We start from the raw sequence: 12,724 nt of genomic DNA, 5'->3' as shown, positions 1-12,724 counted from the left end.
GGGTTGCTGGGCACATGTCTTTGTTCAGGGGATCCAATTCGTGCTAGATTGCACAATGTGATCTGTTCTGTTCCTGCTTCTGGATGCCAATTGTCCTTGACTTTTGTGTGAGCTTCATGTGTATACTTGGCAGATTAGCTTAGTCCTGTGATGATTCATATCAAAGAACCCTAGTGAAACAGAAGACAACCTACAGATGCTGCTCAAAGGTCTGAGGTTCTGCCTTAATGTTCTTTTGTTTACAGGTTGAATTAGCATTTTATAAAGCTCTAGTGGCTATTGAAGCAAATTATTTCAGAGAACTGTCATTATCTGCCCCCATGGAGGAACCAGAGAGTATCCTGGCATGGAGTAATTACTTAATAGATTGTTTTCATGGTAGGGAAGTATGTACCCTATTCTATAGGTGAACCTTCCTTTCCCAGAGATTGATTGAATGTTACTTCTGAATGACCACAGTAATGGCATGGCCATACCTTGATGTATACTCTAAAGGGATAAATACAGTTTTCTGAAGTCAGTTTTGAAATTGGAATTTGCTAATGCACAAGTTTTGGGCTTAGAAGTATCATTCCTACTAGTACAGTATTTGTGACATAGTAATAGAAGTGCAGCATGTTACTCTACCCATGATACTCTAAAAAGCAGAAATAAACCTGTTGGTAGTGCTTTTATTTGTGGAGGACATTCACTGGACACCTTGAGATTTCAACATGAAATTTTGGCAAAAAAATGTTGTGGTGAGGCATATGGTGTTTGATATGAGCGGTGGCACACACACAGGCTCCTCTGGGAGCTGAGCTTCTTTGAGTACAGCTGGAATCACAACTTCTGTGGTTTGAGTGCCCCAAGTGTGGTGTGCTGTGCTGTGTGAACAGCTGCAAAGGCAGTAAGTGTGTCACTAGTTCAATAATCAGTTCCCATTACCACAGCATAAAAAAAGTGCACATCTCTTCTAAAGATGTTGTCTCTCTGAAAATGTTTTATACAACCTGTGAATCTGATCTGCTGTTCCTTCACATACATACTGTCAAAACTCGTTCTTCCTGTTTACTGGTATGGGCAGAGTGGGTTCTGAGATGTGTCCAACAGAGATCTTGCTGGGGACACCTTGTAGTCCTGCACTTAGCCAATTTAAATATAAAGAAGCATGTTTGCAGTGAATCTGCTCTGCACTCATTAAAGCAGCTGAATTCTCACTCAGTGAGTGTTTGAGGTCTGTCTGAGTGTCTAGAAATGTATGAGCAAAGTCTGTAGGAAACTCTTATTCACGGCTCTGTGAAAGATCGGGACCGTGATGTCATGGCATTATTATTTTGCCATTATTTTCTTTGGGTTCTTTCTCACCTCTGGTTGTCAGAAGCTGTGATTTCTGTATGTACTGAGGAGAGAGTCAAATAAAAACTTGGAAGCCTGCAAAAAATGTCTTGTATTCCTTTAGATAGACACATGCTTTTCCAGAGCCAGTATAGACATTGCTTGAGTTTCTTTGCTCTCAGAAGCTGTACCACAGATGATATTTACCAACATAAGATAAAAGCAAATTTCTCGTGCTAAAAGTTGTAGGTAAAGTTAACACTACTTGTAAATTTGCTTGCTGTTTATCTTGGGCTTCAAAATACTTCATAGTCTCTGCTATCTCTGGCATTAAGGCTAAGTAGATGTCATTACCTCAGGGAAAACAACATGAGAATAAAAACAAAATAGGTTTATTCTTCCTAATGAGAAGCACCAACTTACAAGACTACAAATTGGATATGGGTGTGCATGTATATTTATTGGGGGTGGGTGCTTTATTTTCAGTAATAAAATGTAATTATATAGTTTGCTGCATAAATAGCCTCAAGGATAAGTAGAGTGTGTCAGACATCCATTTATGCATGTGATAAAGGTTAATACTATTTGTTCTCAGTACATTTAGTCTTTGCAAATCATGTGCTGACATGCATCCCATTTTGATATCTGTTCACACACTCTGGTAATGATGCATAAAGCATAAACTCATGCCTGTGGCATTCAGTAGGATTTAGTAAATTGAACTTTTGTGTAAAGATCTTAGAAAATGGCAAGGCACAAAATGAATGTCACTTGGTGCTAATTTTATCTTCCTTCACACACTCCTTTCTGGAGATTAAAGCATGAATCTATTCACTACTGAAAGTTATTTCAGCTCACATGGCACATATCGGGATTGCAAGTATATGTTCATATGCAAGGAAAGCAAGTATATGTTCACAACTATTCCTTAGGTGTCTCTGCTGGAAATGTAACTTGTTAAGCTACTGGATTCCTGCTTAAAAGAAGTAAAAATAATTAAATAAAGTAATTGACTGGTGAATCTTCATTAAATACAAGTACTGAAATAAATAGTACAGCAAGGTAATTGACTGCGTATGTAAAGTAGCTGTAGATAATTGACATGACCTTCATTTAATGAGCCTGCTTCCTGCTTAATGAGTGGAGATGCCTGCCACAATTCCATGTCCTGACTCTAGCTGTAATTGTTGGACTTCATTGGAGTATGAAGTAGGTCACTTTTTCCTGAGATCCAGTCCAGTGGGTGACCTCTTTTCATTGCTACAGCCTCACTGTGCTGCATGAAAGCAGAGAGGACATTCTTGTGGCCCTGAGTATGGATGGTGTTCACAAAGCTGGTCTCTAATGTGATTTCTGATTTCTGGTAGACACACCTCATGTCCTGAGGGAGCAGTTTAAGGCTTGCTCTCAGGGAGGCTGATGTTTATCTATGTTGTACAGGTTAGTGGGTGTACCCTGAATGGAACAATTGGAATAAGGCTTCTTCTTCTAGAGAGGTCTGCAATCTTTTATGCCCAGAGATGTGGCTGAACAGGAGTGCAGAAGGGTTGCAGTCTTTACTTGTTGTTCCTAGAAGGTGTGGAGTAGAGACCTGAACCTCCTACACCTGAGAAGGGAGGGAGAATGAGTGTATTGTAGGACTACAGGCTGATGTTCTGATGTTGTAACGTCAGTGATTTCTTTTTTTTTTTTTTTTAGTTGTTTGTTTCTGGGCGCACATCTTACTACAAGTAGTCATGGCTACACTGTTTGTCTGGCATTCAGATGTATTGATGCCCTCAGAACATGTACTATCAGCCAGGCTGCTCCAGTTAAGAAAAAGTCAGCACTGGTGAGCCTCCATGAGAAATAGTGGCTCAGTCTACCAGCATAGCCTCAGGCATGGATGTACACAGAAATGTTGGGGCATCTCCATGCAAGGCTCTCAGTGGTGGATATGGCCAGCAGAGAAAGGATCAATACCTTGCTCGGTAGTAGCGGGTTGGGAAAACAGGAAAATCATTTTCTCCCATATTCCCAGCACAGTTCCCCTTCCCTGCAGGTTGGCACACTGACTGGCTCATAATCAGAAGGATGTACACAATATGTTAATGTTTGGTGTTTACAAGACACTTAATGTAACGGGACAAGCAGTATCTTTAATCTTTGCAATACAATTAAGGTTTGGTGGTTGGAGAACAGAGAGGACAAAGACTGGAAGCTGCCATCCAAAGTGTTTCCAGCAACCCTATTGGTGCTACATTGGGATATTAGTTCTGCCTCATTAAGAAAGAGATGAACCATGTTGTGGTTTGATGCTGGCTAAATGCTGGCACCCATGAAAAAACTCTTCACCCATTCTCCTCTGCTATAGTTGAGCATAGCCTCTGGGGGAAAGAAAAGCCAAAGGGGCTTATGAGTTGAGGTAAGGATTGGGAAGAAATGCTTTAAGGGCAAAATAGGCTCAAAATTTAAAAGGTATTTTAAAAATCACTTCTGTGGCTGGTTTATTCCCTCCTCATCAAAAAACCAAGCCAGGTAAAACCAACACACATGCATTTGTGTGTCAGTTCAAGAGTAGCTGAAAGGTTAAGTGAGAGATCTTATTCTGGTACAGCACGTTAAACTAGTTGATTTTTAGAAACTGCTAATACAAATTGCTATGGTCTCTAAAATGAAGCTCGTATTAAATCACTTGATATAGTTTTGCTGCCAAAGATAAGGACGCTGTATAGTGTTCAAGTTGCTGTCAAGATAGAGAGAAGAATGTTTTCACATCCTGCTTCTGGAGTTCAGCTTAGTCTGGGGCTCACTTACAAAGTTATAGATGTTTGATCTGTGGTTTCTTGCTGGCAATATTCCTTGTATCTGCACTGCTAAAGCTTACTTTGACATGCTGTTGTACAGTTTGAAATGGGAGGAAGAGGATTGGTTTTTAAGCAGTATCATCAGTATGTTATGTGGGTAACACTTGTCTAAAATTGTTGGTTTTCAGAGTTGAGTTGTACACAGTTTCTTGCAACTTCTTGTGAGTGAAGGCGCACAGCTGCTGCTCTGTTTGCAACCCGTGCAAGGTGAACAGCCCAGTGACAGCGGGGACATGTGCCCTGGTCCAGGGGTTCTTCTCTCCTTTGTTCACCTATCTGACTCAAAAAGCACTGGTCAGCTCCAGCTGGTGTGCTTCCCTGCTGGGTGCAAACTTCTCCCTGCTCTGTGCTTGGTTGGTGCCCTTTGTGCCCTCTTTCTTGTGCCCTGCATGCTCAGAGAGACTCTGTCCCACAGGGTCAGGAAATGGCCGGGACCGCTGGGCACTGCTTCCATAAAAATAACAGGAACTTGGTTAGCAGCCAGAAGATCTGTTTTCTGTTCATTGCTCTGGTGGCCACAAAGTGTGATGTGATTGTTTGGGGTTCTTTTCATTTTGGGTTTTATATTAAACAATTCTCTGAAGAGAGAGTGTATAAATATTTTTTTTTTGTTCCACTGGCTCTGTTAGCTGAACTACCCATTTCAAGACATGGAGACTTGTCTCATGTCTCATTTGGTAGACTAGCAATCTTTTTCTTTCTTTTTAAATCACCTCTGTAATGCCTCTTTTCCTCCCCTTTGAGGAAGAAATCTGACACTCCCTGAAGAGTCTTTTAAAAATCCCAACATGAAAAAAACCTGCAAAATATGAATGTTCTGCATGGTTAGAGCAAACACTATGTTCTTATGAGTCACAGATGTCAGGTTTGTTTAATCTTAATAAATCTATGCCACGGCAACACTATTAAACAGGAAGAGGGGTGGAGGGATAAAGGAAGAGTTGTGCTGGGTTAGAAAGGATTCTTGGCCAAATCTTGTTTAGTGGGGGTCTGGAGATGAGGGGGCATGGACATAAACCTGAACACTTCCCACCCTGCCTTCATTAAGTTCTTTAAAGGCTACATTTTGGGCATAGCCTTTCTAGTGCACATTTCTTTTTATTTGTATTTTTAATGATAAATTGCCTTTCCATGTTAAGTCATAAGAGTACACATTTCCCACAGTATATTTGCTGGAGATAAAGTAAGTCTTTTTACACAGCACCCTGTTGGCAAACAGAAATAGGATTTACTCCAATGAGTGTTGCCAAGTATGAGGTACTTCCAAATGAACTTCAAAAGCTCTGAAACATGCATTAGCTGCTTTTTCAAAAATGTGAACAATGCCATTGCTTTCTAGCAAACAGAACTGCTGAGAAGAGGGATCAGAAAGAAAAAAAATAACAATTGGATGTGATAGATGTTGTAGTAGTGTTCGGGATCAGACAGAAGGCATAGCTCTCTGTCACTGCAGGATTTGGGGACACTTCTTGTAACAGGATTTAAAGTATCTGCTCTGCATTTGAGGAGGAAACAATTTCTACCTGAGGAGACTTAGCAAAGCCCTTGGGAAGGAGTTCATGGGAGCTCCACATGTTGGGAGTCCTGACAGGAGTGAGCTGTGCTGATTCCAAGCCTGGTGAGGAATTTCCTTACCAGAACCCCTCTCTGGTGCTACCCCTCCTCTCTCAGTGAGGACAGAGATGAGCATACACATAAATCCGTGACGTGTGCCAGATTTTGGGACAGAACGTGAGAGAAACGGGCAAACTGCTGTGTTTCAGCATGGCAGTAGGGCTGGTGATGTTGGGTTTCATGATGGCCTCTGGGCTTTGCCCACCTGAGAACAGGTGGTGTGGGACCCTGGAGAAGCACAGAGCAGTGGTTCTGCTACTGTCCCTTCAGTGTAGCTCTTCCCAGCTCTGCGATCCAGCACGTCCTTTCCATCCTGTTCACATGGTGTAAGCATCTGTCCAGCTCAACTCTACTGTACTTGTCATGTTCCAGGCCATTTTCTTCTTCTGTATTTATATGTCTATACCTTCTAGGTTCAGATGAGAGATTGACCTGCTGAGACCTCAGAATTGTATGGCTTCTTCCTGTGCTTTGGACATTGCTTTCAAAATACAAATGGAGTTTATCCTGGTGTGCTCAGTTGTTTGGTTTTTTTTGTGGGCAGAATGATGAACTATTTTCTGTCATAGAGAGATCCTGAAAATCAAGTATTTACATTTGCACTTGAAATAGAAGTCTTGCCTTTCACAGCTGTGAAGCTGCCTTTTATTGCTGAAATTTTGTATTGCTAAATAGCAGTTCTGCTTTTACTGTTACTTGGAAAAAGTGTAATTGGTCAATAAATAAGGAGTCTGCATAGTACCTAATCTAATACTTGCTACAGAGAGATTTTAGCATGTAAGAACTGAGTTGCTTGGATCAGTGTTCCCTGTGCTGCAGCTTATGCTTTTTCTGAAACTCTAAATTGAAAGAACACTCTTTTACAAGAGTATACTTTATCACTGATAATGAGTTGCAACTGCATGCAGAACACCTCTGTAGAAAATGCACAGTCTTGTGACAACTTGGGTGAATTTTTCTTACTCCAAACCTTGTAAGTTAATTTATTTTTCTTGGTTTTTACAGTTCCACCAAGTGAGAAGAGTGATGACCATCCTTTTCTTTACTATGGTTATCTCATACTTCACTTGCATGAAAGCTGCCCCAATGAAAGAAGCCAGTCTAAGAGGACAAGGCAGCTTGGCTTACCCAGGTCTTCGGACCCACGGGACTATTGAGAGCATAAATGGGCCCAGTGCCAGTTCAAGGGGACTGACATCGTTGGCAGACACTTTTGAACATGTCATAGAGGAGCTTCTAGATGAGGAGCAGGACATCCAGCCCAGTGAGGGAAACAAGGATGCAGACTTGTACACATCCCGAGTCATGCTAAGCAGTCAAGTGCCTTTGGAACCCCCACTGCTCTTCCTGCTCGAGGAGTACAAAAACTACCTGGATGCTGCAAACATGTCCATGCGGGTCCGGCGCCACTCCGACCCGGCTCGCCGTGGGGAACTGAGCGTGTGTGACAGCACGAGCGAGTGGGTGACAGCAGCAGAGAAAAAGACTGCAGTGGACATGTCCGGGGCCACCGTCACCGTCCTGGAGAAAGTTCCAGTACCCAAAGGCCAGCTGAAGCAATACTTCTATGAGACCAAATGCAACCCCAAGGGGTACACAAAGGAGGGCTGCAGGGGCATAGACAAGAGGCACTGGAACTCGCAGTGCCGAACTACCCAGTCTTACGTGAGAGCTCTCACCATGGATAACAAAAAGAGAGTTGGCTGGCGCTTCATAAGGATAGACACTTCTTGTGTATGTACATTGACCATTAAAAGGGGAAGATAGTGGATTTGTGTTGTATAGATTATATTGAGACAAAATTATCTATTTGTATATATACATAACAGGGTAAATTATTCAGTAAAAAATAATTTTATGGACTGCATGTATGACTGAAGTTTATACAGTACAGTGGTTACACAATCTATTTATTGAACATATCCATGACCTGAAGGGGAACAATAGTCATTTGCGCACAAGTTTAAACAAACAAACAAAAAAAAAAACAAAACAAAAAAAAAAATCAAGCGAACAAAAAAGTCTGCATTACATTCCTCCATAACATTGTGGTTTGTCGCCGTTGCCAAGAATTGAAAATATAAAATTAAAAAAAAAAGAATGAAATTGCATGCTGCTTCAATTGTGAATTAATGATAAACTGTCCTCTTTCAGAAAAATAAATTGAACCAAAACATTCTGTTTACATTTTAGACAGTAAGTATCTTTAGTCTGTTAGTATATATGTTTACTGCTTCTAACTTCTGATAGCGTTGAAATTAAAACAATGTCAAGGTGCTGTTGTCATAGTTTTACTGTTTCTCTTTTACTTTTGAACTCCCATCAGATTGAAAAACAAAAAAATCATTACATTATTCTGGATTAGAAAAAAAATTTGGTTTTTGTATGTTGTGAAGGTGTTTGCAATAGCAGTCCGACTACTGACAAAAAATAATAAAAAGAGGCAACTGAAAAAGAATGGTGATGTTCCACTTCACATTGTTGAACTTCAGGCTTAAAGACAATGCTTATTTAACTGTATGGCAACATGCTTTTTTGGTTGTTGGGGGGGGTGGTTTGTTGTTGTTGGGGTTTTTTTTTTTCTTTCCTTTTCAATTTGCTGTCTTTTGAGACACGCATTTGCTTATACCATGTTTGCTTGTGTTTGAGAATTTTTTCCCCCCTTTTCTCCCTCTGGAGGGACATTGGTTGTGATCTTTAAGTATTTCATTTACCATAGAACTGGAGCTTGTCATATAGAGAATATTCTATAGAGTTCAGAGCAATTATTTTCATATAATAAAAGACCGTGTTTGGATCAAATGTCTTGATGAAGCACGGTGAGAGTGTCAATAGAAAAAGGGTCTAGAAAAGAGGATGGTGGATTGTGTGGGGCTTTATAGCTCAGCCAGTTTGGGAACAAGTAACAGAGATTTGGGTTGACTGAGGCTGTCCCAGTTGCAGTCATTACTGAATGTAGTCTGTGCATTATGTTAGCAAGAGCTGGACATGTGTGTGGATGCCCTTCCCTCCAGAGCATGGCAGCAGCCCCAGGCCTGCAGAGCAAACTCTGGGGCATCTGTGCCTGAAGAAGGCCTGGAAACCACTTGAGAATGGGACAGAGAGGAGCTGCCTCCAGCAGAGAGCAATTGGCATTGTGTTCGTGTGGCTCCACCTCTGCCAGCAGACCTTATGAAACTAACACTGGCACTAAAAAGCCACTCTGGAAGTAAATGAGGAGCAAGTGTTGGAGGAGTTGGCTTAGCTTGCTTAGGCTCTGAGGGATGTGTTCAGCTCTGTGATCCCCCTCTCCTGACAGAAGTATTGCTAAAAAGAGAGGTTGTGAGGCTGAGAGCTGTGCACAGCACAGTGGCCACAGTGGGCTGAGAACTGAAATAGCTTGTTAGTAAGCTCACTGGAGGCTCAGGCTATATTTGTAATTCCTGGAGATTAAAAAATAGCTGAACAAGTAGGAGAATGCTGCAAAATATAATCTGCTTCTGAATGCTGTAGAATCTGTGTTCATTAAAACTTTGACTGGGCAAAGCTTACTGAAATATGTTGGCCCCAGTAATGCTCTGTGAAGAGCATATTTATCACTGATTTTATGTCATCACTGGTAGAAGCCCATGCTGGCAGCTAACAGACACTTTCACATCAGTGATTTCTTCTGCTTTGGGTAGAAGGGCAGCCCCTCCTGAGGATAACTGCCTGTAAAGTGCCAGTGGCCATGTGCATGCCAGACTGTGAGTGAGAAGAGAGGGTTGGGTGACCCACCTGAGCTTCAAACTTCAGCCTTTCCCATCAACAAATGATGGGGATTTCCCACACAGAAAAAAAGAAAACCAAAACCTTATTGAAATTCTCAAAACTTCATCTACGATACTCTTCATGCAAATTAAATAATAGAATCAAAGAATGTTTTGTGTTGAAAGGGACCTTAAAGATAATTTTTATCATGGGCATGTACACCTTCCACCTGACCATTTCATTCCCCTGGGGTCCCACCTGTGTGTGTGATGTAATTTGCATTCAGTAAACCCAAGGTGACTTAGGAGCTGGTCTCAGCAGTACTCCTCATCTGCAGTAGAGAAGTGCTGTAATGTTGGCTTCTCTCAAAACAAGGGCTGGTTGCTTTGAAGGAAAGGATGATGCTGATGTGTGAATAACAAACAAAACACTCATCTAGACTGGAAGAGAAAAAGTAGGATCTGACAGTAGTCAAATTAATATACAGGAATCAAATAACAACCAGTTCAAAGAAATTCCCAGAAGGGAAGTGTTAAAGCACAAACCATGGTACAAATAAAGCTCCTTACTTACCAAGGTTAACTGTGGCTATATCCTTTACTTACATATCCTCAGCTGGCACAGTGAGGGTGGTGCAGGTGTGGCAGAATGAGGGCAGTGGGATGGTAGGTTCAGAGGGGTGAAGGACAGCCCATGTAGCTGGGGGCACTGAGGGGTGGAGCTGGGAGCCCAGAGAGCTGTGTCTGGCACCTACACCAGAGCCATATTCCCCAGAACATGTCAGCTCTGTGCTCAGTAACTGATCAATAACTGATATTATTGATATTGGCAATTAACCTGGAGAGCTGTGCCTGGTACCTACACCAGAGCCATATTCCCCAGAATGTGCCAGCTCTGTGCTCAGTAACTGATCAATAACTGATATTATTGATATTGGCAACCTGCAGCCCCATGGCTCTGCCATGCCTGACCTTACACATCCATGCTCACAAGCTGGGCAGTTTTAGTTAACACAGAGACAGAGAAGGGAGGGTTGGTTTTCCTTCACATCACTTCATTAAACTCTTAATTAAACTTCATTAAACTCTTGCTGTGGTCTGTTGGTGACAGAAGTATTCCATGCATGTCAGCAGGCCTAGTGTTGTGTTAAAGGACTCTTGCAACTGTAAGTTCATATCTGTGGCCTTGTTTTCTATTATTCATCTTGTGTAACATAAATATTTATTGTATATTTATATAATTTTATGGTTTTTTGGGAAAATACTGAAATTGGCATTAAAATTTAAAAGCAACTGCGTCATATTGTAAATATAATTAAGCTATATTTAAGTGTACTGATTAACATAATATATGTTTAACTAGAGTTTTTTATGTTTTTAAATATATTTTCGAAATACATATATATATATAAAATGGGGTTTTTTGGGGGACCATGTGACTTTTCTCTAATTGTAAAACAAACTTGAGTTTTACTATAAATATGTGTGTTCTTTGTTTTAAAACAATTTTTACTCTATTTTAGCAATAAAAATCTCACTTGGAGGGCAGGTAGCCCCCTGTTTCATAGCTGGACAGTTAGCATTGGGAGGGGAGGGATAGCAAAAATTTCCTTCTCATGAAAGCTGGGGATATTTGCAGAATGATGTATTTCCATTTCATTCTAGCACAAAAGTCCTCATGAACTAAAAGCCCGTGAATGACATATATATGGTTTTACTCAAGTATAAAATAAAGAGCATAAGGGGGTGGAAGTTTCTACCCTTAGTAACTAAGGGATAAGTGAGACATAATAGTACCTGTCATATACCTGATTTTTAAATGTACCTGATTTTAAATTTATATCTCCTGCACTGATTTATGAGCCCACAGAGTACTAGGGGTGGAATTCCTTGTATTTAACATCTTATTAGCATTTCTAAAACAATATTCTCTACTACAACTGCCAAACCTGTATATTTAGTTATCCCATAGACCTTTAATAATGAATAAATCCTCATCATGAGTAGAAAGCATAACTTAAGGAGGGGGCCAGGGGGGAGAACAAACCCAAACTCTTGCCAAAAAACCTATTGCTGCAGTTTTTTCAGGAGCCCAATACCAGCAATATTTCACAAAAACTGAGGAAATTATGCTTCTGCAGATTGTCACTTCTATTAAACACACCTGCTTGCACATTGCTTTTTTAATTGTCTTCTTCACATGAGCTAACAGAAGCCGTGATGGATACTGAAACACTTGAGATGTGGATGAGCCCACACCACGTGCCTGTGCCTGCCCCTGCCTCTGCTTGGACCCTGCCTCCTTCCTGAGGCAACTCAGAGAAGTTTCTTCAGCTCATTAAATGTATGTTGATGATATGACAAGGGAATGATGCCTAGGGAATGGAATGCACACACTCAAAATACATCTTTGTGCTGCTGAGGAAGACAAAGGTGCCAGCCAGCCAGCGAGCCAGCCACTCTACTGAGTCCTGGCTCTGGAGGGGAAAACAAAGGTATTCCCATGGCTTTTCTCACTTGGAGAAAAAAATCCATAGCTAGAATTTAAAATTACTCAGCAGAAAAATAATAGAAAGCAGTAAAAGATTTTTGAAGAGAAGTGAAGGCTATCCTGAAGTGTAGTGAGAGGGGGACAAAGTTTATTTCAGTTTGTCCCAGGTGGAGCTAATACACGACATCCATAAGCTCCTTCTCCTGATTAAGTCCTCCTTGAGGAGACACCTTCTGGCAGGTCAATTAAAATTAAAAAGTAATTGATGCACTTGTTTTGAGTAAATATAAAGAGCACTGATGTCTGACCTTATGAAGGAATTGGAATTGTAAAGTCAGTAAGTGTCTGTAGGCAGTGTTTTGGAAGAGGAGATATTTTTTTTTCCCTGAACCTTTTTTATACATAGAGTTTGGGGTTTTTAACAGCTTGCTACCATTTTGAGTACTCAGAGACTGTGTCGTTGCTGTAAATCAGAGAATTTAGGGTGATAGATTTATTTTGATGCCTATGGGAGAATGGACTGGAGATAGCACAAGTGATCCTGCTTTTCCACACCAGATCTGGGTTCACCTGTGGAATTTGAAATGCTTTTGGTAAGTCTTTCAAGTCTTTTAAATCCTGTTAGACAGTGGCACAAAGCACTTGGAGGTAAACTGCTCTTTGTCTCTACTGAGCCAAATGGCACAGAGCTGCTGGTTTCTGCTTTGCTGTGCAGTCTCTAGGACCTG

General features: G+C 41.0%; 1 protein-coding gene across 6 annotated transcripts in view; it reads left to right on the top strand.

Annotated features, from left to right (window-relative positions):
* BDNF (brain derived neurotrophic factor) overlaps positions 1 to 11,053 on the top strand; it is a 41,034-nt gene extending 29,981 nt beyond the window's left edge. For all 6 annotated transcript variants that reach the window (XM_021539052.4, XM_021539054.4, XM_077784398.2 and 3 more), the window contains one exon: positions 6,783 to 11,053. In XM_021539052.4, coding sequence (XP_021394727.1) covers positions 6,783 to 7,544 — 762 coding nt within the window. In that variant the 3' untranslated portion in view covers positions 7,545 to 11,053. The remainder of the gene's footprint in view (positions 1 to 6,782) is intronic.
* The last annotated feature ends 1,671 nt before the right edge of the window (positions 11,054 to 12,724 follow it).

Source organism: Lonchura striata, chromosome 5 (assembly GCF_050655825.1).
Source record: "Lonchura striata isolate lonStrDom1 chromosome 5, ASM5065582v1, whole genome shotgun sequence".
In the NCBI taxonomy this organism is placed as follows: Eukaryota; Metazoa; Chordata; class Aves; order Passeriformes; family Estrildidae; genus Lonchura; species Lonchura striata.
Note: the sequence above shows the minus strand (reverse complement) of the source record. Positions and strands in the feature narration are given on the sequence as shown.